Source organism: Rhododendron vialii, chromosome 10a (genome assembly GCF_030253575.1).
Source record: "Rhododendron vialii isolate Sample 1 chromosome 10a, ASM3025357v1".
Classification (NCBI taxonomy): Eukaryota; Viridiplantae; Streptophyta; class Magnoliopsida; order Ericales; family Ericaceae; genus Rhododendron; species Rhododendron vialii.
The window spans coordinates 18,894,973-18,922,972 of NC_080566.1; the positions used below are offsets into that span (position 1 = coordinate 18,894,973).

The 28,000-nt window shown below is 44.2% G+C and overlaps 1 protein-coding gene across 2 annotated transcripts; it reads right to left on the reverse strand.

Moving 5' to 3' along the window:
- Positions 1–116: 116 nt before the first annotated feature.
- LOC131302645 (uncharacterized) lies at positions 117–27,860 on the reverse strand. Of its 2 annotated transcripts, XM_058329391.1 has the most exons (3): positions 27,709–27,860; positions 527–609; positions 117–260 (listed from the first exon to the last, which is right to left on the reverse strand). In XM_058329391.1, exons 1-3 carry the CDS (start codon positions 27,858–27,860, stop codon positions 154–156), a joined length of 342 nt encoding a protein of 113 aa, XP_058185374.1. In that variant the 3' UTR covers positions 117–153. The 2 variants fall into 2 exon arrangements, 1 of the variants encoding a protein (XP_058185374.1); XR_009191849.1 differs by lacking the exon at positions 117–260 and having other exon boundaries at positions 527–604; positions 27,709–27,850.
- Between the last annotated feature and the right edge of the window lie 140 nt (positions 27,861–28,000).

A 28,000-nucleotide genomic window follows, 5' to 3' on the forward strand; every position in this document is an offset into this window, starting at 1 on the left:
TTAGTGCCTGTGTGAGCATATCTTGGCAAGATGGATAAATAAACAATACCCAAAAAGGCAAATAGATTTGTAGAGTTCACCTTTCGTTCTTGAGAGAGGGTTCCAGACCTTTGAATGAGCCCGTCCATAGTTTGAAATGAGCGAGATAAACTGTTATACGAAAGAAAAATGGTGAAAAAAGAAGTACGGTTCAACTGTTCCTTTGCATCTACTGCATTTTAAGGATAACGAAACTTCACAAATCCAAAGCCTCGTGGTTCCTTAAAAAATTTATCAGAACAACAATAAGCCATGAAACTCTAAAAATGTCATTGCGAGATATAAGAATTTAGTAAAACTAAAAAATCCCACCGATTTGGCAGTACTTTCAAAATTAAATGTAAGATTTAAATTTTTAATGTCTGAATCTTTGGTTATGCAATGAACTTGAATGTAAAAATAGATCTTTGCAGAAACCAGAAAATAACTAATCAAGAACGCAAAGTTACAAACAAACAAGCAGTACAAAATAGATGAAGTTGGCATACCCAGTGTAGTAATTCGATCTTGGGTAGATAAATATCTTTTACTGCACCAAATCGTTCAAACGGGATTCTAAGATCTTCTGGCCTGCAAGAAGCAAGCAGAATCATTAGATTTCCTCTTTTTAAAAGAGAGTGTTTCACATTCAAAGACGAAAAAATTGAAACCCAACTACATAAAACGAAATCAATGATAATGTTTTTTATTTGGCAAAGGGGTTAGGGAGGGGGATTTTTCTCACAATGGCAAAAACTCCAATGAGTGCAATTGATAAAGGGTCCTACACTCCTACTTGCCTCATGAAGCAGCCACACCACCTCCTCCACATTCTCTAGCAAGTTTAAGCTTCGAAATTCCATGACAACAACAGGTAAATGTGTGGGCACATGCCCCTAAAATTTTGTATAAAATCAGGTGTGCCTTTTTGGAAAGCGCGGCGAAACGTGCAATTCAGAGTCGCCACTTGGGTTTTTGTGGTATGCCACCCAAGGAACCGAACTTGAAACATTTGCTATATTGTTTGATTTTTGAAAAGGCATAGACTGGTCCATCTTCACCTTGAAATTTGAGGTTCGAGAGCCAGGTTACGAGAGGGGAAGGGTTTTAAGGCACCGATCTCGCCCAATTCAGAGATCGGTCTCTACTCGAGCATTTGTAAAACATTTGGATTCTCTCTCATTAATCGATTTTTAGCCAATTAGGGCGAGGGAACAGTTAAGGGGATTAAAATTGTAACATGTTTAGCATGATGTGATAAAGTGGCATGCTCGCTTATTAAAACATTTAGTATAGGATGAAAAAAGATTCCTATGGGAGTTTTAAACAGACTAGAAGGCACTGCCTTGGAATGAAATACGCAAGAAAGAATCAGTATTCACTGATCAAGTCACTGCATGCTGACCCTACCTGCGTACGCTACACCAACACACGCGTACACCAGTAAGTTTAAAGCCACAACTCTTATTTTCAACCCTATGGGCTCTGAAAAATGACCAGTGCACACCCAGGACAAACCAAACAGTATTATATACAGATAATATGCAGTTATAAGCAATTTAAATGGGTTACAAAGCCACAAAATAAATACACACCCCATAAACAGTATGAGGACAAAACAGAGGCCAAGGCCTAGTTACCATGTAATGGCCAGCCATTGGCTTGGGCATGACCTGCGTGCGCGGGTAAACCACTACAGCACGCAGGTTGTAACCCATTGGTCATGGCTTTGCACTTTCTGGGTTCTGAGACATGATCAGAAAGACTCCAGAGGTATTCCTGTAGACACTCTATTCTGGACTATTCAGATTAGTTTACTTACGGACTTTGATCCCCCAATGATGATTAAGGTCAAGAACACCCTAAGATTGTTGGAGTGTTTGAGCTTTGAGCATCCCGAACCTCATTCAAACCCTTTTGAAACCCCTTTTCAAATCCTTCAAAGCCAAAACCAAATGGCCTCAGCAAAACCCTACTTGTATACACTGGTATTGTGCTGGCGTGCGCTAGTAAACTGGCACATGTCAGTCATCGATCGTTGACTCAGTTGCCACTGGCGCACGCAGGTATAAGGCTGGCGTACACCAATCAAAACCAGTCAAATGTCACTATTCAACCACGTGCATAAGACTTTTACAGCCACCCCAACACGATGAACAGCCTCCTGATGATTGTGAATGTACCGGGATGTTCTCCCCTCTCCTACAAACCCTTGCATGCAACTCCCATACATTTGATGCATGGAGACTTATCTCTCTAACCCAACCAGCCTTAAACCAGCATGGTTACTACCCTCTTACCAGCCCTCCTTACCTATATATATCCCCCCTTGAATTTATATGCAAGGGGTTAACCTCCATAAAAGCTCTAAGTCTCTCTCTCTCTCTCTCTCTCTCTCTCTCTCTCTCTCTCTGGGTTCTTTGTTTCCTCTTCTCTCATCCATTGAAAGTGTAAGCAAATAACATCTCCATTCATCCTTCACTCTCCTTACATTCATCATCCACCTCTCATACCTCAAGTTCAAAGCTCCAACATTCCATCAACCTAAAAAATAAAGGTATACCACCTTTTGCAACCTGTCTGTTCTGACCCCTGAGGGGGGTTGGCAAGGTCAAGGTTGGTAATAAATACCAGTCTTGGTCCTAAAGCTGGCAAGGTTTCAAAGATAGTGAATAGCAATCAGTGGCGCACACCAGTAGATTTAAGTCGTACGCCAGTTATGGTTGTACACGCAGCACTGGTATAGAGATCACTGATGAGCTATTTTATGTTTTTCTTTCCATTTTATCACCTTATTGCATGCTAAAATCAGTTTACTATTTTCTGTATCTAGAACTGTGTAGTCATCTATTTGTTTCTTTCACTTTGGAATGCCTCTGGGGTTCTTCTAGTCATGTTCCAGAACCCAGAAGATGCAAAGCCAAGCACTGGACAAAAGCATCTAACTGGCGTACGGTTACCACTAACTGGCGTACGACAATAGGATCTAGCCCAGTGGTTGGCCCTTGCATGTCAACTAGGCTTTGGCCTCTGTTTACTTCCCCACACTGTTTATGGGGTGTTCCATTCATTTTATGTATCTAAATCTATTTTTGTTGTCTGTAATTGCTTAATATCTGCTTTATAAACTGCGTGGTTTGTCCTGGGTGTGCACTGGTCCTTTCCAGAGCCTAGAGGGGTTGAGAGTAGAAGCTGTGGGTTTAGGCTTATCGGCGCACGCCAGTCCTAGTGTGGTGTACGTAGGTAATCTCTGTATGCAGTAGCATGGCCAGTGCATACAGATTTATTCCTATGTGCATCGTTCCAGATCAGTGTGTTCCAGTTTGTTTAAAGTGCTCACAGGTATTATATCTGTTTAGATAAATTATCCATTATATTTTATCATATTGCAAATTTGTTACTGTTTTAATCCCCTTTAACTGTTCCTCCGCCCTAATTGGCTAAAAAAATGATTAATGAGAGAAAAATACAAATGTTTTACAAAATACCTGAGTAGAGACCGATCTTCGGATTGGGCGAGAGGGCTATCATAAAACCCTTCCTCTCTCGTAACCTGGCTCCCGAACCTCAAATATCGAAGGTGACGACGGACCAGTCTATGCCTGTAACGCCCCCAATTTTCTGGGTATGTTAATAAGACATTTTATTACAAAAACAAAGTGAGTCTGGCTCATTATTACATTACAAAGTCTTACAAGAGTACTTTTCCAACAAGGGAGGGAACTAGGGTTCCTAACTACTGTTCCGCCTGCTCTTCCATCCTAGCAAGCTCCTTGGCTCCGAAGGCCTCCAATGTATACAGCTCACCCTGTTCATCTATGAGGTCTGACACATTATACCGGCGTCGCCACCAATATAATATGTCAGGGTCACCAAAAGGTAACACCATGAGCTACAACGCTCAATAGAATAACCCATACCCTCTAACCCTTAACTTACAAACATTAAACCATAAAATCAACGATTTCCACATAGTTCAAACATATTTGACAAACAATGACACATCCACATTCATTATCCAAACTAACATTGGTGTCCATGATTTTCTGAGTTTCTCCTACGCGACTTCTCGTAAACCGTGTCTCCATTTCATAACCATATCAACATTTTCAAAATCATTTTTAACACACCCAACCTCAGTTCCGCCATTCCGGTCTCCCGAGTATCCTCACAATGGTTCCGCCGCACTGGGTTTCCATTGGCACACTTTGCATTGGCTACTCTCCACGGATAACCAAGCCACACACCCAACCTCGGTTCCGCCATTCCGGTCTCCCGAGTATCCTCACAATGGTACCGCTGTCCCGGGTTCCCATTTGCACATAAAACACACACCACACAATGGGCTACCACGTCCAGCCACATTGCGGTTTCCAAAATATTTCACCTTTTCAAAACACGCTTTTTCTTTAACCACACCCTAGGTGTCATGTTTCTACTTTCTCGATTTCCGTGTCTCGTTTTCATGCAACGACTCTGCGGTAGGACTTCATATGTAATCATAAATCATTCATTGAAATCTTGAAACTAAACTAACAAGATCATCCAACTCAATATTATACCACAAGTAATACAAGGAATTCATGTATACATGCTCATAACTATCCTAAATATCAAAATATGAATACTTCTATCAATGATAAAGTCTTGTCTTTTGAAAAAACGTTCTTTCTCCCTTTGAGGGAAATTCAAAACAACACATGTTTATTAAGGAAGAAGTCAATTATTCCAACATGCTCATACTTCCATTAGCGAGAATAAGTTTACTAACAATCATACATTTCAAACCTTGTAGGCGATAGATAACCTTATATACTTAAAGATATGATATAAGAAGATTCTACGTTATACTTTTCAACCTACGGTTCTATGTTATACGTAGAGTTTAGCGGACAAGGGATCCTACCTTACTTCTTGGCGGTTGGTCGGTTTTGAGAATAGATCGTCGGTTTTGCGAATCGGCAGCGTAACGGCTCCAGTTTGCTTCGAAAGGAAGAGAGATGGATTTTCTCTTCCTAGAAACAACTTTATTAACTAAACTAGACTATTTTAAAGATCTAGGGGTGGTTTGGTAGTAGCTCTCAAGAACTTCAAGAAAACTCAAGAAACTTGAACTTTGGAACTTGGAAAGCTTAGAAATTCTAGAGAGAAATTGGAGCAAGGAGTGAAGGTGTGAGTTTAAGCTTAAATGAGCTTGCTATTTATAGGCCAAGCATGCCCCCTCTCTCCCTCTCACCTGAATCTCTCTCTGTCTCTCTCCTATCTTGGATTTTTATCATGCTTTGATTGAAAGATCAAGGATTTGCTTGCACTTTTCTACCTAGTTCTAGGCTTGCATGGCTAGATTTAGTACTTTGGATTTGATTTTGGAAAGATTGGTGGGAGAAAGGAGGATGGTACAAGGTTTTATATTGGCAATTGTACATACAAGGACAATGGAGGATAGATTTTTGCTTGAAAGAATATATAATCATAGATTGGAAGGATGTAAGAAGATCATGGAAGTCAAGTCAAGGTACAACCAAATCTCCTTCTCTTCTTCTTTCTTTCTCTCTCTCTCTCCATCCCTCTCTCTCTTGGCCACTCTCTCTCTCTCTCTCTCTCTCTCTCTCTCTCTCCCCTAGCACTAGTACATATATATATATATATATATATATGTACTTCTAGGTACAAGTAAACATATATATAGAAATGTACTTAAGGTACTATGTGATCTAATGGGATTTCAAGTCAAGATTTTTCTATTAAACTATTCTAATAAACACATGTGTACTTTTGTAATAATATAAGTGTGTGTGTGTATATATATATATATATATATATATATATATATATATATATAAGTCCAAGTACACACACACACACACACATATATATATATATATAAGTGTGTACCATGCAATCTAGGTAGATTTTCAAATCAAAATTCTTTATTAAAATAGTCCAAATTGGCACATGTTCTTATTATAATATTGTACTAGTGTACCTAGGAAATCTAGGGTATTAAATCTATAAGGTACATACACACACACACACACATATATATATATATATATATATATATATATATATAAGTATATCATCACATGGGCAATCTAAGAAATGATTTATTTAATAAACCCTAGCACTTGTTGGTAAGACTAACTCTATTATCCAATGGGTAATAATTTCCCTAGTAGTTATTGACCAATGGATAAAAGGGTGGAGTACCATATATACTAGAATAATACCATATGTCATTTAGGCATGTGTATATATAACTATATATGGGTATTTTAACAAAATCTAGTAAATACTTTTGGTAGAAAATCTAGGTTTTCTGTTGTCCAATGGATAAAGATTTCCCTAACATTTATCGTCCAATGGGTAATGGTTAAAAGGTAACTAAATGGATGGGTAGTTCGGTTCCTCCAACTAGTTGGTTAGAAGCGAACTATACTTGCCAAGTAGAATCTCTAGCCAAGAAATATAATGTAGAAGTCTCAAATCTAATTATGACGCATTATTAGAAATTAACGAGAAAATTATAAAGCCAACCAAGAGAAATTAGAGAATTTTGAATAAACAACGAGATTTTATTTATTAAAAATCGGAATTGTTACAATGCCTTTTCAAAATCAAACAACGTAGCAAACGTTTCAAGTTCTGTTCCTTGGGTGCTTCACCGCTAAAACCCGAGTGGCGACTCTAAATTGTAGCATTTTATTGCACTTTTCCAAAAAGGGCGCACCCGATTTTATACATAGATAAAATTTCTGGGGTGTGTGCCCACAGTTGCGACTCTGCTGGGGACTCATTGCATTGATTGGTATTTGGAAATTAATACATAAATGAACAATCTTTCAAAAGTCTATCAAAATAGTACGCTCCGTGCTGTTGAAGAACGGAATAGTAATGTAACAAGATCTCATGTCCAACCAATCCGAACTGGGGCTTTTACTATTGTTCACTTGTGTAGTTCTCTCCAAGTACCGGCTAATAAAAGTGAGCCAAGCTTGAAAAGGGTGTTCATCAAAAACATTGCATTTCTCTCTCATTCAAATCATTCTTTGGCATTTTTCATTTGCATCGATGTTGGCTAGCCCCGTTGAGGTGTTTTGGGTAACCGACACAATTTATTGGAGTTCAGGGTCCTCGAACGCCCAACAACCTTGGACGATGATGAGTCGTACTATCGTTTGACCGTTGCCTTGCTATACGCATTGCAACGGGAGGTATACCGCGGCTCTAGTCAGAAGAACCCCTTTTAAACCAAAACCAGCCTATACATGTGTATAAAGCAATAGAACCTTCCAACCTAGGACAGGAACCCGCAGGGTAAGATTTCTTGCATCTAACCCCATATACTATTTATGTGTTACTGCTTTCCCTATCGCATGCCTGTACATACATTCATATCGTTCTGTGTAGGAGCATGCCAGGGCGGCTTTTAGGTTGTCTCTTGTCGACTCTGTCTTATGCCTATTAGGGCGTTGCCTTGGCCTGATGACGAGTCGTGCATCTCGATGTTGCACGTTATCAATTTTGAAAGTCCTTGGATCAACGAGACTTTGGGAAAGTAATACTTTCTAAATCTTTGTCTAAAGCCCGATCGAGGTTTCAAACAGAAAACAAGGAACAACGGAGAGAATGTCATGATACTTACAACACCAAGGTTAAAAGTGCTAATCACTTACACTGCTCAGGCTCCAGCACAGTGCTGCTTACACCACCCCGGTTATGGTATCATGTCATTTACGTCGAGTTGTTTCGATTCCAGCATTGAAACTTCGAGAAAGGAATAGCCAAAGTATTAGGCTGTTTTGACATCTCTTAGTGATAGTCGATCGCATCAAGGATACACCATCGAAAGAATATTCGAGGATTTTTGGCAGCGTCCAAATGTCATGAGGCAAACTCTCTTTAGTTATAGAGTCTAGGAGGACACCGACAACGTTGACATGCGCATTTCCTATTCTTTCAATTCTTTCAAATAAATTACTGCAGGCTGCCACTGAGCTCTTGTACTTTGCTATCTAGTTGTTGCACCGCCAAGGAAAGTTTCAAAATCAAGAGTCAAACCTACTTAGGAACGTCCGCCAGGTCTATAAGAAGATTTGGTAGAGGTTGCTTCCTAGTTAGTCACAACGGAAGCTCTGGCCAGTACTTTGTCAAGGGAGGATTCACCGCCAACTACTCTGCACGAATCTCCTCCATCCACTCCATCTCCACCTGCATCACCAAAGCTTGTCAAAACAAAAGTTCTAGTCGTGGCTGACGTCCCTCCTCAAAACCTTGCTACTGTCCTGGCAGATCTCCAGCACAACCTGGCTATCATGCAGCAAAGGGCCGACCAGGCCGATGCTTCCATGGCCACTTTGCATGCCTTAATCGAAGAACGACTCTCGGCAGGAGGGGGAGGCAGTGAAAGATGCGAGCACAAGCCGCAGCCGAAGAAATTCCTCAAATCGAGAACCCTGCCCCAAATCCCGACATGGCTACACTAATTGCCAAAATGGCAAAGCTTGAAGAGACAGTCTCCAAATCCGAAAAGATTGGTGTTGGTGGTTTAGACATGGATTGACTTTGCCCATTTCCGAATGCTAGGCTACTTGAAAGGTTCAAGATGCCAGATTTTACGAAGTTCAACAGAACTGGTGATCCAAAAACTCATCTTTTGGCTTATCATGGTGCAATGAAATTGCATGGAGTTGAGGAAGATGCAATGGCTCAGATGTTCCCGCAGACACTCTCTGTCCCGGTATTCCAATGGTTCCTGTCTCTCGACGTATCCAAAAGAAGGACGTGGGAAGATATCAGCACGGCTTTCAATGCTCAGTACAGTTACAACTCTCAACTCAAAATGACCACTCGAGAGTTGGAATCAACCAAGATGCACGCAAAAGAGTCTTTTGCGGACTTTATCAAGAGATGTAGGGCCAAGGCAGCTCTTATGACCGATTGCCCGAGTGAGAGGGACCAGATCCGCATCATCTCCCGTAACCTGCAGCCTGACTTCGCCAAGAATCTTGTGTTAGTTCAGGGGGCTAACTTTGAGACTTTCTTTGACTTTGGCCTGGCTATCGAGGAAGCTCTCCAAACAGGAGTTTTGCCAAGGAGTGACACCTCCTTTTCTACCTCAACTCCAAAATCTAAGCCCCATGCTTACATCGGAAACAATACTGCTCTATTTGGCGGTAACAACTACGCCCATGCAACTTCTGCTAGCAACAATGCCACTACTCAAAGCTCCAACCACATTGCGGATGTTAACCAAGTGCAAACCCTTCAAAAACTCCGAAACCGAAATCAACCTCGAAACTTTGCCAACTTCGAGGCGCCACTTTCCTCGGTGTTGGAAAAGTTAATCAAGACTGGTCACCTTAGGCCCTTGACTCGTACCCCACTTCCTCAAAATCCGCCTCCCAGCCATAACCCAAATGTCTTCTGTGCCTACCATCAGATGTCTGGCCATCACACCGACACTTGCTATCGTCTCCGACATGCGATACAAGATTTGGTGGACAATGGCACCCTCCTAACTCCACCTACTTAACCCAATGTCATCTCCAATTCCTTACCCAATCACAATTCTAACCCCCAAATTAACTAGATAACCCTCAGCTCCACCATAATCAACCCTAACTCCACCATATTCAACCCCACTAACCATATCATCCCAGAAAACCACCCTAAATCGATTATAGCCATCCTGATCGACCTTGATGTCAACATGCTGGTTGTTCGTTGGAATATGGAGGACAAAGTAGAAGAGTGGAAGGAACTCTATGTAGATTGGAATGAGCCCTACCACTTGGGTTTCCCTGCAGCTCCATAAGTCGATCAAGAGTGGTTGGACCATTGGGAAGGAGAATGGAATGCGGCGCAGGCAGATCCTTTGGATGGCTTATCTCTGTTCATGCTCTATGATCAGTCTGAACCAGTCATTCCTAAGGAAGAAGTCGAAGAGTACGTTCGGGACCCACAGCCCGATGTAGCGCAGCTAGCATGGAATCACAATTTCAACATGAGTCGAGTTGATTCCGACAGCGACATAGACGAGTAGTACTTGAACTTCTATGTTGAGGAAGAACTTATTTCCAGTGAGAGTCGCCAGCTTGGGGCTTTTCTTCCTCTCATAGACTCAATTTCAAACGCTGTTCATGAATGCATTCTCGAGTGCAATCATACCCTTAATATAGTCTTAGTGGAAGAATTGCGTCTGTATGTGGCTCCTAGCGATGATTGCTCTATCATGACTCTCGACGCACCACCAGATGACTTATGGGATGTGGGTGAGATGGTTGACCTGGGCAAAACCCCATCGCCTGCTGATCTTCGAGATGCGGACAAAATTGTTGATTTGGACATGGGAAATGAGGTGTGGACCGTCAACATTACTCTTGTGGATGGAGGATTTTGGGATGTTCCGTTCGTCACCAACCCCGGAACGCCTTTCGAGGAAGCTGCTGCTCAGGACCCTGCTTTTTGGGAAGGTTTGGTAATGGAAGATTTGGAATGGGATTCAAGTCTGGGGCAAGATTCGTCTGCAACAATTGCATCAGTCGACAAGGGGAAGCACAAGCCGGGGGATGTACCTACCGACCTATGGGATTTTGTTGATGCATCTTCTTGGTGGGATGTCGCTAATGTCACAAGGAGTAGCCGAGTCTTTTAGTCATCCAATCTGCAGGCCAGAAGCTCGTCTAATCCTCCTGTTCAGAAGTCCGCCGCTCCTACCACTCAAAGAAACGTTCCAGTTGTTCTTAGCGGAGTCCCGGAGGAGGATGTTATCCAAAAGCAACTCGAACAAATCCCTGTTGCCGTCTCTATTTGGGGTCTGATATCTTCCTCAAAGGAGCATCGTGAGAAGTTGTCCTCAGCTTTGGCTCATCTTAAAGTACCAACCAACATTACTCCTAAGACTATGATCGCCCTCATATTGCCGCTTCTCTGTAAGCAGTGCCTCCTTCTTTGCGGACAAAGTAGTTGTCGGGATTACCATAAAAAGTTCGAGGTCTTCCCGCATCTTTTCTCTTTTTGGCGTCTTTGGCAGGGGGAATGTATCCCAAACCAAAGCGGCCTTCGGTAAAAGGAAAAATAGGGAATTCGGCGATCCCTTGTTGGTTGATCCCGAGTCCCAATCCAGGCATAAATGACATTTTCCTCATCATCTCGAGGGTAGTTGAACTTATGATAAAATCATCATCCACGGCAATGGCAAGGACTGAGCCGGATGTGTCAAAAGAGAAGCCACAAAATTCTGAATCTTCCTCCCTGTGAAGGATTTCCAAAATCGGTACCCCATCTTCAGCGGGTAGTGTGTGTGGATGGATCCCAAAGTCTCCGCAGATTGTCAAAGTCCCTGTGAGGAGTCCTAACATGACCTTTTGATGTAGAGTCAAAGGTACTGCCATGATGTTCGGCCTGTAAAGCCACGGCCTGCCCAACAACAGATTGAAGGTAGCGGGGATATCGACAACATGGAACTCCACATCCATCTCGAAACCCTCAGTGTCGAGTTTGAGCAATAGGATCCTTTCTACCACGTGGCGCGTGCTGTGATATGCCTTGACCGCCAAGCTAGACGGTGTAAGGTCTTTCTTGGTAAGTCCAAGACAGCAAGCAACCCTCATAGGGCAGACGTTGATTGCAGAGCCATTGTCAATAAGTACGGTTGGCACCTAATGTCCCCTACACTTAACAGTGATGTGCAGCGGGCGATTATAAGCAATCCCTTCGACATGCAGATCCCTTTCGGTGAAGGTAACAGACTGCTTACTTGGGACAGGTCGAACCGTTTTGGGATCCGAAGACTTGCACTTGGCTACCGGGTTTTGAGATCTTTGCTTCTGACACTTGGTCCGACAGCGAGGAGGAAATGGCTAAAGAAGAGCTTGCCAAAGAAGAATTCAAGAGGCAGCTAGCTGAGATCAAGGAGAAGGCTGACTGGCTGAAGACTTTTGTTAGGGGAGCTTGAAGATGCTATTCTCCCAAGTAGGTTTGGTTGGCAAGGATGAAGAGGCTGAAGTGCTAATGTTTGGGCCTGAATCTCCAGACACTCTCGAGGATCCCACTTCTCTCATTGTGGAAGCAAAGGGAAGTATTAATAACTGTATTTTCACTCCACGTTTGACATGCATTGATGATACATCTGAATCTGACATAGAGTCTGTCAAGTCTAGGTCTAGCTCAGAGTCAGAGTTTGTGCCTCTTGGCCCTCCACGTCATAGTTATTACTTTAAGTTCGATTCATCTGTACTTGGCAACCCTGTGGGGTTTTATGAAATGCATGATCCTACTTTCGACTACTTTGTTAGCTTTTATATAAACTGTGTCGACCCCGACGATGAAGGAACAGACTTCGACGGGAACATCCCAGCTGAGTTGCGTCCCCTTATCGAAAGGGAAGACGAAAGACATGCTCAACCTCTAAAAAAAGAAGTAATTTCTGTAAATTTGAAAGACGAGGATGACCCATGTATGATGCAAATTGGTTCAAACCTGTCCCTAGAGGACCACGCTGCAACAATCGAACTGCTCAAGGACTTCTTCGAAGTCTTTACATGGTCTCACAAGGATATGCCTGGCATTGATCCCGAAATAGTGCAGCATCGAATTCCTTTGACGCTTGGGGCTAAACCTATTAAACAGAAACTCCGCAGAATGAGACCGAACTGGGTTCAGAAGATCAAAGAGGAAGTCACCAAGCAAATTGATGCAGGATTCCTGAGGGTTGTGGAGTATCCTAAATGGGTTGCCAACATCATGCCCGTTCCCAAGAAAGATAGGAGAATCTAAGTCTGCATCGATTTTAGAGACTTGAACAAAGCGAGCCCCAAAGATAGTTTTCCCTTGGCACACATCGACATGCTTGTGGACAACACAACAGGGCATGCCTTGCTCTCTTTTGTCGACGGATTCTCAGAATACAACCAGATTTTTGTGGCACCAGAGGATCAGGAGAAGACAACGTTCGTCACTAAATGGGGTACATATTGCTATGTGATGATGCTGTTTGGGTTAAAGAATGCTGGTTGCACTTTTCAACGGGCACAGACGACCCTGTTTCATGACTTCATCCACAAGACGGTGGAGGTCTACGTCGACAACATGATTGTGAAGGCAAAAGAGCAGAAGGACTACATTCCTTCACTCAGGTAGTTCCTCGAAAGACTCCACAAGTACAAAGTGCGTCTCAACCCGTAGAAGTGCACATTTGGGGTCACGACAAACAAGATGTTAGGATTCCTAATCACCGCAAGAGGAATCGAGGTAGATCCGTCTAAAATCAAGGCAATTTTTGAGATGGAACCACCGCGGTCTGAGAAAGGTGTGCGAAGTTTTCTAGGAAAGGTCCAGTTTATCAGCAAATTCATCGTCAAGCTAACCTTGACTTGAGACCTACTGTTCCGTTTGCTCAAAAAGGATGTCCCATTCGAGTGGACGGACAGGTGCCAAGCCGTTTTTGAGTCTATTCAAAGATACTTGCAAAACCTACCAGTACTAATGCCACCTACACCTGGTCGACCATTGATTCTATACTTGTCGGTCACTTCAACGGCCATGGGATGTCTGCTGGCACAAGAAGGAGATAATGGAGTCAAGAAAGCTATTTACTATCTGAGCAAGAAGATGGTAGGATGTGAAAAGCATTATACTCCTTTGGAAAAGACGTGTTAGGCACTAGTTTGGGCTACCAAAAAGCTTAAACACTACATGCTAGCCTATTCGGTGAGACTGATTTCTCGGATGGATCCTATCAAATACCTATTTGAGAAGCCTGCGCTCACCCATAAGCTAGCACGTTGGTTGCTTCTGCTGGCTCAGTTCGATCTCCAATATGTCACAAGGAAAGCTGTGAAGGGCCATGCTGTGGCAGAATTCTTGGCCGATCACCCAATTGCTGGTCCAGAGGATGTGGATTTCACTTTCCCTGATGAAGATGTGCTAACAGAAGTTAAGCAAATTTGGATGCTCTACTTTGATGGGGCTGCTAATCAGAAAGGATTTGGGATTGGGGTGTTGCTGATCACGCCTGTCGGTGCTCATATTCCGCTTGCCTTTAAGTTAAACTTCAACTTCACCAACAATCAAGCTGAGTATGAGGCCTGCATTGTTGGAATGGAGGCTGTTATTGCTCTGGGAGTCGAGAAGCTCGAAGTAATTGGAGATTCAAACCTGGTGGTCTCTCAAGCCAATGGAGATTGGAGGGTTCGTAAGGAAAAGCTGAAGCCTTATCACCAAAATTTGGAAGAACTAATTCCTCGCTTTAATAAGGTTACCTTCACCCATATTCCATGCTTGAAGAATCAGTTCGCCGATGCTTTTGCGACTTTGGCTTCAATAATCGAACTTCCAATAGGAGTTAAACTGCGACCGATTGTGATCGAACAGAGGGATTTGCCCGCTTATGAATACGTCAACACCATCAATGATTTTGATGATGGCTTACCCTGGTACCATGACATTTTGGAACTTTGTAGAGCGTGGGGAGTTCCCTGCCGAGGCCACTAAGAAGGATCGGATCGCTTTGCAAAGGTTGGCTATTCAATACATCATTTGTGGGGGGGAAAGTGTATCGAAGATCTCACTGTGGGATGCACAAGCTCTGTGTTAATGGTGCCGAGGCAACAAGGATAATGGAGGAGATTCACGAAGGAGTCTGCGGTCCTCACATGAGTGGTGTTATGCTTGTTAGGAAGATCCTCAGGCAGGGCTACTACTAGCCTACAATGGAATCTCAATGCATTGATTATGTGTGGCGCTGCTACAAGTGTCCAATCCATGCCAATCTGCAGCATGTTCCCCCATATAAGCTGTATGGCATGACCTCGCCTTGGCTTTTCTCTGTATGGGGCATCGATGTTATCGGCATGATTAGACCGTCTGCTTCGGACGGCCATAAGTTCATACTGGTGGCGATTGACTATTTCACCAAGTGGGTCGAAGCTAAGTCTTACAAAACCTTGACAACGGTTCAAGTTGCTCAATTCATTCAGAAGAACATCATCTATCGATACGATGTCCCTCAAGCATTTGTATCGGACAACGGAAGTCATTTTAAAGGTATGGTTTTAGAGCTCTTTAAGGAGTTCAAAATCGAGATCCACCATTCCACGACCTATCGTCCACAAACAAATGGAGCAGTCGAGGCCGTAAACAAGAATGTTGAGATGATCATCAAGAAGACTACTGAGTCTGCAAGAGATTGGCACGAACAACTACCTTTAGTGCTTTGGGGGTACAGAACGTCGATCCGCACTTCAACTGGTGCGACTCCATTTTCCCTAGTCTATGGAATGGAGGCAGTACTCCCCATTGAGCTTGAAGTTCCATCTTTGAGGATCATGGCTAAAAGTGGTCTCGAGGAGTCCGAATGGTTGAGTGGGAGGTTTGTCGAGCTGATGCTGTTTGATGAGAGAAGGCTTCGTGCTTTGTATCATGTTCAAGGATATAAGCGTCGAATCACTCGCGCGTTTGATAAAAAGGTGAAGTCCAAGGGCTTGGTCGAAGGGGACATGGTTATAAAGGAAATCCGCGCTCCATTGTTTGATCCTCGCGCGAAGTTTCGGCCAAAACGATCTGGGCCTTACATCATCAAGACCAGCCAATCTAGGGGTGCTGCTAAGCTCATTGATCTCGACGGCAACGAATTCAATACCTTGGTCAACGTGGATCAACTCAAGCGATACTATCCCTGAGAGATGCTCGTTGGATCAAAAATCACAAGGGTGGGTGATACCAAGCAAAAGTTAGAGCAGCCTGCTAGACTGAAAACCTAAGGAGGCGGTCTAGGCAAAAATAAACAGGCAAAAAGTCGAAAGCTCGCCAGACCAGAAACTTGAAAAGATGGTTCTAAGCAAAAGTCAAAGCGCAAAAGGAGAGGTAAAATACACGAGAGAACCTTGGCCTGAACTACGTTCTGACCTGATTCCTTGAAAATGGATACGTAGGCAATATCTCCTTGAGATTCGGTCACAATCTTTCAAGTCGATCCATGGTTGACACATTTTGGTCCATATCAAAGGTCGAGAACAAGTCGAAGCTGCATTGGAGAATCAGAAGGGGGAAACCCTTCGTCTTTCAATTTTATTGCAAATCACTACCTCTAATACACAAGCTGAGCATAAAAGCCTTAAAACATTTGAAGCATGAAAAACAGAACAAAATGCTTGAGAAGCCTAACAGCTCATAACTTATTCTAAGTGCAGCAAAGTGGTCTGGAGTCAGTCAATATTTTCTCTTGCGTTTACTTCTGCTCATAGCCACTGCTTGTAGCGATTCTTTAGCCTTAGGGTGGTGAATTTCGTATCCTCTGCTTGGATACTTCTCAAGCCCCAGCGCCTTTGATATCCATCGAGTGTCTGAGCATTGAAGTTGGGAAGACGGAAGTTCCCAATGCCAAAACAGTTGTTCTCTTGGCAAATGCCTAACTGGCGAAGAATGCGGCCGGGAATGTAGAAAGTGAACCTTGTCAATCAAGCAATCACCATTCTGTCAAACCCGTCAGAGTGAGTAGCCATGTCAGGAAGATCCAACCAGGGGCACCTCCAGACAATCTAGTCAGGCTACATCTGTCGCAGGAACTCATACCAGCCTTCCAGATTCATGTCAAGATATTTCATCTCTCTTTGGTGAATCCTTTTTGGGAAAAGGTTCCAACTTGTCGCCGGTGGGTGCAGCAACCCAAGTTTATCCGACAACCATATCTGCAGGAGTGAAAAGACAAGTAAGAAGCCAGATAAAGCCTGAGTGGAAAAACAAGTAAAAGAGCTAGGAAGCAGCCTAAGCCGAGAGTCGAGGTAAAATGAAAAGGTGCAAAAAACTGGAAAAAGGCGAGCTGAGTGAGTTTACTTGAAGCAGAAGCGGACTTCCACTGAAGGTGTTTGTTTGGCCGGTATACATCAAATCCAAATCTAGGAGAGTCTCTAACAAAACAAGGGGCACCACATTTCTTCGCCCCCCCCCCCCCCCATTTGAGTAACAACACCCACCTGCAGGGGACTAACTCTTCCATTGGCAGGAATGAGCAGATAGGCAACAAGCAAACAGATTACCAAGGCAAAGCGGCGCCGAGCCTGCACGACATTATCGTCCAAATCACCATCTAGACTGTACATCTCAATCAAGTGCATGATGTTGACTTGACCACCTTCAAGCAGAGTGTTGGCCAAACCCTGGGAAATGTTAAGTGAGGGTGCCAACATGACAGGCATGCTCACTTGGTAGGGCGGAACAACGAGTGTAGGGGAAGCAAAGCTCCGAAGCTATGCTTGGAACTCTTCGACAATTGGGCACATCTCATCGTCGCCAAAGCGGAAAACATGGACATCAGGATCCCAGAACCTGAGAGCAGCTCTTAGGAGGGCGGGACGGAGTGGCATATGTCGAAGGTATCGAAAAGGGACAAGGCCGTGCGATTGGAAGTTCAACTAATCGATAGCCGGAAATTGCACTAACCAAGGCCTGATCAAGGTTGGGAGTGGGTTTTCCATGAGAAATGCTAGAGAATGCTGAATATGGGGCTTGAAATGAGAGTGTGGATGTAAAAAGGCATACACCTTCCATTTGTAGGCCAGAAATACACCTCGTTTCCTGCGTCAAGTTCAAATCTAAGCATTAGTGTCCAAGCAACCATTGTAAGGAAAGACTCTGCCTTCTGCAAACTCAGAAACCGTGTTCAAACTGTGTGGGGGTGAGGACAAAGTGCCTTAGAAAAAGGACAATTGGTCAAACAAGTGGATCTGCATCAGACTTAACTGGTGTGCGCCAATTACCAACTAGCGTATACGTGTCCCTCCCTACTGGCGTACGGCATCAAACCACTGGCGTACGCCAGTTAGATGCACTAGAAATAGGTTTTGCAACAGCTACTGCCTCTGTCATGCCGTTTTTTATTCCAAGGCCTGTTTTGCAAGTTTGATGAATCCTACAAGTCATGAATGGCATAAGGGACTATGTCGGAGCATCGAATTCCAAACGTCGCGCTTAACGAATATTTCAAACCCCCGACTGCTCGTTTCAAGTTCAAATCAAGGTTTCAGAAGGTCGAAATCTGTCCCAGGGACTTTTGCCAAGTTTTTTCATACCGTACGCGTCATATGGACCTAATGTGACTGTACGAGGGTGTCGGTGTCAGTGTCGGTCCGAGACTATATTGAGTTATCTTTTGCGTCTTATGTCCATTTTTTTGACATTTTTAGCATTTTGGGTTTATTTCTCGTATCGGTGCGCTTTTACCAATTTTGTCGATTCATACAGGTTATTGTACAACCATATGGTCTTACAAAAGTGTCAGTTTTCACCGTTTAGGAGAATTTTGAGTTTTGGCTCATTAATGCCCAAAATTTTATTATTTTCCATGTGTCTAAGGATAGGTGTCGTATCCTGGGGCTTTCCTACCCTTTTCTTCTGAGCTAAGTCAGTTGTATACGTATGCAAGTGTCTATTTGACAATTCAGATCATTCATCAATGCATGTTGGGCATTAGTGGAAGGTTTATTCTTTTCCTTTGCCAATTCTCATCAAAAGGAGATTAATAAACAGAAAATGCAGCTATTATATACTAGCAAGTCAATATCCGTAAGAAAAAGGTGAAAATGTATGGAAGCGGCACAACGGCCCGAGCAAAACCAATATGTACTGGACATATCTGCCCGAAAGTCAAGAGGCACGTAGACCCCATCCCATAACCAAATTATCAAAAGTCAAAAGGCAGTAAAGTAACTGAGGCTCAGTGATAGCCCTCAGTCATTGAAAAGGTCCTCGTCGTCGTTGCCATTTCTCTCTTGGGTCTCTTTTGTACCCAAGGTCGTTGGCGGAGTCATCGGAGTCGCTGCTGAAAAGTGAGCGCTCCTCTTCCTCTTCTTCCTCCTCGCTCTCACTCTCTGTAGTCCGAGAGGTCGTTGCTCCTTTCCTTTTCTTCTGTGTTGGCCCCTGAGCTGGTTTCTTCTACGCTGGCCTCTTCCTTAGTTCTCGACGGAACTGTGGCTCGTCGCTGGTAGAGATGATCTCTACTCCTTTCTAAACGATCGCCGCTGGTCATGAAGCGTTCACCTGTCTTTGAGCTGCGACAGGAGTAGTAGAGGCGCTCGGTGCCGCCTTCTTCTGAGGAGGTGGCCGCACACTCTTTCTCCTAAGAGCCACCCTAGCCTGTCCCTGCACGGTCATTTTATTCAATTATTTAGCATACATCATACATATTGTATATTGAAATGCTGAAAATAGGAAATATCAAAAGCAATTCCATCAAGCATACATTGAGTCAAAGGCAAGCCTATCTACGTGTCGAAAGCAGAATGGAACAAGTTTTTGAGGTTATACCTGAGGCTGTACAGTAGGAGCCGAAGCCGTCGGTGGGTAGTGCAACTACAAAGGAGTGTCGCTCGCTATCTTGTGGAATTCTCTTCTCCATGGCCTGCATTAAACGGACGGCCTCCCGCACCCATTCAATTGGTGTCTGTATTACATTTTAGAATAAAAATCAGGATACAGTTCAAATATGGTACAAAGTAATGAACAAAACTGAAACTACGTCATACCGGTCCTGTGATCTCCGCTGGCTCTGTCCTAGCAGGCTCAAACCTAACTATGGCAGCTTCCTCCTGTGCATCCCGTACCTCCAACGTCCACGAAAGTCGAGGAAGCCCGGTCGCTGCAGCATAGTCACTCCTCTCCCTCGAGCGAGCTGTCCTGCCCCTTTGGCTCCGTCTCTCCTCGCCAGCCTCCAGAGCCTCGCTCTCCACAACTATGTGCTCCATCACTCTAAGTGGCCTCGCCAGATATTGCCTTTGGTAGACGGCATAGTTGCGCTCAGGCCTTAGGAAAGTAGCAAGGTCCTCCGGAATGGTAAAGTGCTGCAGCTTAGCCAGCGTGTACCTATCTGTATGTGAAGCACGAGGCGGAAGAGGCCCGGGGACCTGGAACTCAAGCAAGCCAAGTGACTATCGTGTCCCAGGTCACCTAAATACCACTGCCACCCAAAAGCTGACTCTAGCAGTATTCGGCTCACAGTCACCACCTTACTCTTCACCAGGTACTCAGGCTCAGGCTCAGGCTCTACAGTGCTCCACGGGTCCCACTCCACCTGCTAAATAGTCAAAAGCCAAAACCAAACAAGCATCAGTGACAGCATTAAAGCAATTCAAAGGCAAAGATAATCGATGAAAGTTTTGTTTACCTGAGTACCCGATAGCTCGTCAAGGTACGCTCTGAAGGCTAGGAGGCTCCCTCTCGATTTCTTCTTGCCTATGTGCAAAGGCCCCCAAATCATAGCATGTGGAAGCATCCTCATGTCCAGGCACTTGTTCTCCGGAGGGTACATCTTCAGCACCTCGTAGGCCCACAACTGCAGGTTTTTCAAAACAATCAAATCATCAGAAATACAGCAAATACGATTCAAGGGAAAATGCGAGTATCAAATGAAATCGAACTACAAGTTTTGTTTCTTACCTTCCATACTCTTCAGTAGCCGGCGGTCGCCTTCTTCCCTTGCGAGAACTCGCCCATGAAATTGTAGCAAGCCCCCAAAGCTGCTCCTCCCCAATCGTACCTGGAAGTAAGTCGCGGAGGGCTGGCAAGTAAGACAAGTGCACTGTGGCCCGCTTGTTCGGGTACAGCATGGCCCCAAACAAGTACAGTAGGTAGGCTCTCGCCATCTGCTCATCCTCCTGCTCCATAGTCGATACTCTCCCCTGTAAGTACCTCCTGAACTGGTCGTGATGGACCGTCTCTGCACCACCCTTCGGCACCTGTCCCAAGAACCACTCCAGTGCCGCTGTATCTCTGTGAATCCCCGAGTCAAACAAGATGGGCTCTCTTCCTACCCTCAGGCCAGTAAGAGCTATAAAGTCTGATGAGGTCACTGTCATCTCCCCAATCGAAAAGTGGAAGGTATTGAACGTATCCCACCACCTCTCAGCCAGTGCAGTAAGTAGGGCATGGTCACTCTTCACCGCGATTAGAGTGAGGATAAACAGACCAAACCCTGCAGCATCTACCAAAGCCCTGACTCGCTCAGGCAGTCCTCTGTACAGCTTGAATGAACTCGCTGGACCGCCATGTCCTCGCGTGCTAGCCGCTCCTCTCTGCACACCAAGACAGCCACAACAGAAAGAATTTTATCAATAAAGTGAAATGCAGTTCAAATCCAACAGGCAGTTGAATCATTTCAAAGTAATCCCACAATCGAATCAAGTCAAAGGCATTCTAATTAGTCAAGTCCCAACTATCGTACATTCTACCGGTCGATCTCAATTATATCAGGGCATTATCTCCAATCAATTACGTCAAGGTATGCTTTTCAGTCGATCCCAATCATTTCAAAGGCATTCTACTTGTCGATCAGTTGTTATCAGTCAATCAAGCTACCAAGGGCAAACTACCAGTCGATTCAAGCTATCGGGCATGCTATCCACATGATTATCGTATCGTGGCATTCTACTCAGTTGATTTTCAGCTCTAAGGTTACATTACCAGTCGAGGCAGTCTACAATCGATTTGAGCTCACCATTAGCAATTCCTATCAAGTTCAGGCATGTTATGGTCAAATCAAGCAATCAAGGCATTCTAATCAGTTGATTATTATTCAATTGAATCAAGTAATCATGGCATTTTACAAGTCGAGTCCAAGTTCAAGTCACATGCATTGTAAGCTATACAGTACAATTTCAAACACATGCAGATACAACAGTACAAAACGGAAGCTAAAGCATGTTCAAAAGTATACCTGTGCCCAGGTCACGGACAAGGGTCTCTTGGGGTCCCTCAATATGAGCTCTGCATCGTAGCTATCATGTCGGGGCACATAGCTCTCGACCCCAAACGGTACGAACAAGTGTGGCTCTGGTGGGGTGTACGTTTCTGCCACAAACTTGGCATGGGGTGCCTACCGTAGGGACTCGACAATTGTCACTGCGCGTTCATGCGCCCATACCCCCTCCTCCTGGGCCTTCTCAGCCATCTCGGTCTCTCTCATAAAGGCCTCCTCTTCAGCCCTAGCCCTCTCAGCCTCGGCTCTAAAATGCTCCTCCTTTTGAGCTCTCTCAACTTGCCTTTGTCTATCCTCTCGAGCCGCTATAACTACTGCAACCACCGCCGGATTCTCCCAAAGCAATCGGCCAAGCTCCTCCTCCATCACAAACTCCACGAAGTCTCCGCGTGTAATGCGACCATGCGCCGAGGACCCCACTGCTGGCCTAAACTCGGCCATTTCTACTGGTACTTCCCCGGAAGCCTCCTCCACAACCATGGGTCCTTGGGCCCTTGACGGATCTCTCCGAGGTGACCCCGATTGAACATCACCATCGCCGCCACCAATGTCACTGCTTCCAGCCTCAGCCGAACCTACCCCGGTGACCACCAAGCCTTCCACACCACTCCGGTAGTCCAATCGACTAACCCATGGGCCTCCTATCTCAACAACCACCGGCGTACGCCCCACCTCCTCTAGCGTACGCCGATCGCCCTTTTTACCAGCCCCTGTTGCATGGCCACCATTGCCATCGCCAGCGCCCAAAACCTCTGCACCAGAACCCGACGAAGCCCCAATTACAAGTTGATCGTCGATTTGAGGCACCGGGACCTCAATTTCACTCATCGGTCGAGTCTCATTGCCGCTATCTCCCTTGCCACTACTGCCCGCCTCCGCCATGGCTGTGGGTATGTGGGTATTGCAGTCTAGGGCACGAAATCAAAGGGGGAAAATGAAGAAGGTGGAGAGAAGAAGAGCATGTGGGAAGCTTGGAGAGTTTGAAAGAGAAACAAAACTGATAAATGGCGGTTTCATCATCTGCATGGAGTTATAAAGTGTATGAAAGAAGTCGGGCTGGATCTGGGCTTGGGCCCATTAAGTCTTCTGGCGTATGCCAGTAGTGTGGCACCGTACGCCTGTAATATCTGGGCCTCAGGCCCAAATCACTCTTTGCATTGAAATTCATTCTCAACTGAATCCCATACTACCCTAGTTCACGTTGGTACGCATGGTTAATTATTTCCCAAGTAGAGTCCGTCCAATTTCAAATCAACAACGGTCCGCCTGTCCAATTTTAAAATCAACGACGATCCGCCCGTCCAATTTCAAAATCAACGATGGTCCGCCCGTCCAATTTCAAATCAACGTCGGTCTGCCCGTCCAATTTCAAAATCAACCACGGTCTGCCCGTCCAATTTCAAATCAACGACAGTTCGCCTGTCCTATTTCAAATCAACGACGGTCCTCCTGTCCAATTTCAAAATCAACAACAGTCCGCCCGCCCAATTTCAAAATCAATGACGGTCCGCCCGTCCAATTTAAAAATCAACGACAGCCGCTACTGTCCTTGTTCTTTCAAATCAAGCTAGCAATGCTGACTTTCTTACAAATGGATTATTCCCCAGGAGAGTCCACCTTCTGTGACAGCCCGTTCTGGCCTTTCAATTCAATCAAGCAGCAATCAATCCTGCCCATATTATCCCCAACAACAACAGCCTGCTCCGCCCATTCAAAGCGGCAATCTATCCATCCATATAATTCAAAGCAACGATCCTTTCATCCAATCCATCCAATCAGGTTCTTTACATTTCATGTCTACTTTGACTCGTACGTTTTGTTCTGGATAACCTAGAAGGGTGTCTAGAAAACCTTTGACATTACTTGTACCAGGTCAATGGTGCTCTAAGTTCTGTCAAAGGGGGGCTACTGTAGACACCCTATTCTAGACTGTCCAGATTAGTTTACTTACGGTCTTTGATTCCCTAATGATGATTAAGGTTAAGAACACCTTGAGATTGTTGGAGTGTTTGAGCTTTAAGCGTCCCAAACCTCATTCAAACCCATTCGAAACCCCTTTTCAAATCCTTCAAAGCCATAACCAAATGGCCTCAGCAAAACCCTACTTGCATACGCTGGTACTGTGCTGGCGTGCGCTAGTAAACTGCCATGTGTTAGTCATCGACCATTGACCTAGTTGCCACTAGTGCATGCAGGTATAGGGCTGGTGTATGCCAGTCAAAACTAGTCAAATGTCACTATTCAACCACGTGCACAAGACTTTTGCGGCCACCCCAGTACGATGAACAGCCTCCTGATGATTGTGAACATACCGGGATGTTCCCCCCTCTTCTACATACCCTTTCATGCAAGTCCCATGCATTTAATGCATGGAGACTTATAAAATGCATGGAGACTTATCTCCCTAAACCAACCAGCCCTAAACTAGCCTGGTTACTACCCTCTTACCAGCCCTCCTTGCCTATATATATCCCTTTCTCTTTTCTTTGGGTTCTTTGCTTCCTCTTCTCTCATCCATTGAAAGTGTAAGCAAATAACCTCTCCATTCATCATTCACTCTCCTTACATTCATCATCCATCTCTCATACCTCAAGTTCAAAGCTCCAACATTCCATCAACCTCAAAAATAAAGGTATACCACCTTTTGCAACCTTTCTATTCTGATCTCTGAGGGGTGTTGGCAGGGTCAAGGCTGGTAATCAATACCAGTCCTGGCCCTAAAGCTGACAAAATTTCAAAGATCGTGCATAGCAATCAGTGGCGCACGCCAGTAGATTTAAGCCATATGCCAGTCATGGTTGTACGCGCAGCACTAGCGTGGGGATCACTGATGAGCTATTTTATGCTTTTCTTTCCATTTTATCACCTTATTGCGTGCTAAAATCAGTTAACTATTTTATGTATCTAGGACTATGTAGTCATCTATTTGTTTCTTTCGCTTTGGAATGCCTCTGGGGTTCTTCTGGTCATGTTCCAGAACCTAGAATATGCAAAGCCAAGCACTGGACAAGAGCATCTAACTAGCGTACGGTTACCACTGACTGGCGTACGACAGTAGGATCTGGCCCAGTGGTTAGCCCTTGCATGGCAACAAGGCTTTGGCCTCTGTTTACTTCCTCACACTGTTTATGGGGTGTTCTGTTCATTTTATGTCTCTAAATCTATTTCTGTTGTCTGTAACTACTTAATATCTGCTTTATAAACTGCATGGTTTGTCCTGGGTGTGCACTGGTCATTTTCAGAGCCCAGAGGGGTTGAGAGTAGAAGCTGTGGGTTAAGGCTTACCAGCGCACACCAGTCTTGGTGTGGTGTACGCAGGTAATCTCTGTATGCAGTAGCATGGCCAGTGCATACAGATTTATTCCTGCGTGCATCATTCCGGATCAGCGTGTTCCAATTTGTTTAAAATGCTCACAAGTGATTGTTCTCAATCTATTATGTCTATTTAGATAAATCATCAATTATATTTTATCATATTGCAAACTTGTTACCATTTTAATCCTTTTTAACTGTTCCCCCACCCTAATTGGCTAAAAAAATGATTAATGAGAGAAAAATACAAATATTTTACAAAATATCCGAGTAGAGACCGATCTCCGGATTGGGCAAGAGGGGTGCCATAAAACCCTTCCCCTCTCGTAACCTGGCTCCCGAACCTCAGATATCGAAGGTGACGACGGACCAGTCTATACCTTTTCAAAATCAAACAACGTAGCAAACGTTTCAAGTTCGGTTCCTTGGGTGCTTCACCACTAAAACCCGAGTGGCGACTTTGAATTGTAGCATTTCGCCGCGTTTTTCCAAAAAGGGCGCACCCGATTTATACATAGATAAAAATTTTGGGGCGTGTGCCCACAATTCCATAGCAGCAGGTATATTTATTGAAGATACAACTAATAGATTTATTAATAGAAAGCAGTAAATTGGTTTTAACATGCTCACAGGTGATGAAAATGGAAAGAAAAACATAAAATAGCAAGACCCCAGTCCCCATGCTGACCTGCACGTGTTACCACATAGTGGCGTACGCGTCTTATGGATTGGCGCACACTGGTCCTTGCTCTGACAGTTTTTAAAACTTTGCCAGATTTAGGGCCAGGACTGGTATTGATTACCAGTCTTGCCCCTGCTAGCCCCCCTCAGGGATCAGAACAGAATACAGAACAAAGGTGTTATACCTTTGGTTTTTGAGTTTGGAAGGTGTTTGAGCTTTTAACTTGTGGTTTTGATGATGAAGGTGTATGGATGGATGAATGTAGTGTGTTAGAGGATGAAGAACAAGTGTTGTGTTCTTGAATGCTTTTGTATCTCTTTAGTTTGCAAAGAGGAGTACAAAGTGTATAGCCAAAAGTTGTAACCTTGTAACCCTTTGAAAGATCAATGAAGTGGGTATTTATAGGAGATGAGGGAGAGGGGGGGGGGGGTTAAAACCAGTCAAAGGGGCTGGTAGCTTTACCTCAAAAGCTTCCCTCTTATTGGATGAGAGGGAAAAGGTGATAGGATGGGTGTAAGAGATGTCCCCTGGCGAAGACTGTTTTTCCGACGGATTGGAAGGTTCCCATGTGCTGTAGACCCCTAATCATGGCTTCTGCATGCTGAATAAAGCAAGTTTGACCAGAAGTTCGACCAACGTACATAGGTAGTTGACCTTCGTACTCGGGTCCAAACTGCCTTGCCCTGTCAACGGTCAAAGCTGGCCGATGACTGACACATGGCTAATGGACCGGGGCACGCTGGTTTTGGACCGGCGTATGCAGGTAGGGTTTGGCTGAGAATTGACTTAGGCTAGGTTAGGTTCAAAAGGGTGTCAAACACTCAAAACTCAGACACTCGACATTCTCGGGGTGTTCTTGATCCATTTCATCATCGAGGAATCAAATACCGTAAGTAAACTAATCTGGTAAGCCCAGATTTGGGTGTCTACAAAATGATGCAACTGTGTTACTCTTCTGAACTATATTTTTATGGCTTATCTTGTCAAAAGCTAATCTTAAAGGTTTTCTCCCCCTCCTCATCTCATTTGAATCTCTCACCTATAAATTTATGAATATGTACTATGAGACTTCTGTGTCTTGTCAAAAGCTTATCCAAAAGGTTTGTATTCTCAAGGGATTTCTTGTCTACTTGTACTAGAATTACAAGATTCACTACCAACAGTGATTCTGGTATTTTATTCTTGAACCAAAAAAAAAAGTATGAGAAATATTAAACACTTCTAGATACTAATCAATAGAACATGTTCTCATGGGAGTTTGAGACGGAATCATCGGAACCTTCAATCTCACGGCCACCTTCGGATCCGGCCTCTAGGGAAGGCAGTGGTGGAGTGGGAGCTTGTAGCACCAGAATCGGTCTCGAGAGGCAGAAGGCTGCCCTCTGGGATTATCTGATATTTTTTTAGATCATGTTTGGTTTGGTTTGGTTTGCTTTGCGTGGTTTCATTGTCGAGTTCTTAATGCTTCGATTAGGTGTTGAAGGAAAGCAAAAAGTTGATTTAGGCTGGTTATCTTTCGCTAATTATGAGCATGCAAATCGATTACTTTTTAAAAGGAAATGAACATGCAAATGTATTGTTGTTGTCTATAGTCCATTTCGTGAACTTTGATTGATTATTGTTGTCTATAATCTATAATTGCTGACTCTCAAGCTGCCCATGAAAAGCTTGGTTCGTTTATATGTAAACACCCAACTATTCAAAGCAAGGCTTCCGTGGAGTTCTACTACCTGAGGGAAAAATGCGGGGCAAGTTCAGAATGTCTTAAAATGGATACTCAATTGATAGCTTGGTTCCACTACTAACATAAGTAACAAGAAATCAAGTCACTGCTCAAGTTCAATAGCCACACTCGCACAACACGATAGATTATGACTAGATATATCTATCTACCTATCTATCAATTTATACATACGTATACGTATCGAGGGATTAAGAAAAGGACCTTGCGTCGAGCGAGATGTTGCGAACAAGGAGACCAAAAGGAGTAGGGGAGTACCGGTCACGACGAGACCTGGAGGAGTCTCGATGACCCAACAGATCGCAATTTTCACTGCCAGGAAGCCCCCAATAGCTCTTGTGATTATCTGGAACCATTTACGGTTTAAAAGAGGAAGAAAGAAACAAAAGATCTACACGTTGTGCGATGCCAGCACAATAAACAAAAGATCTATGTCTGAAAGAAACAATCATCAGCTGCACAACACAAAGAAAATACGAACCCAAAGAAAACGGCA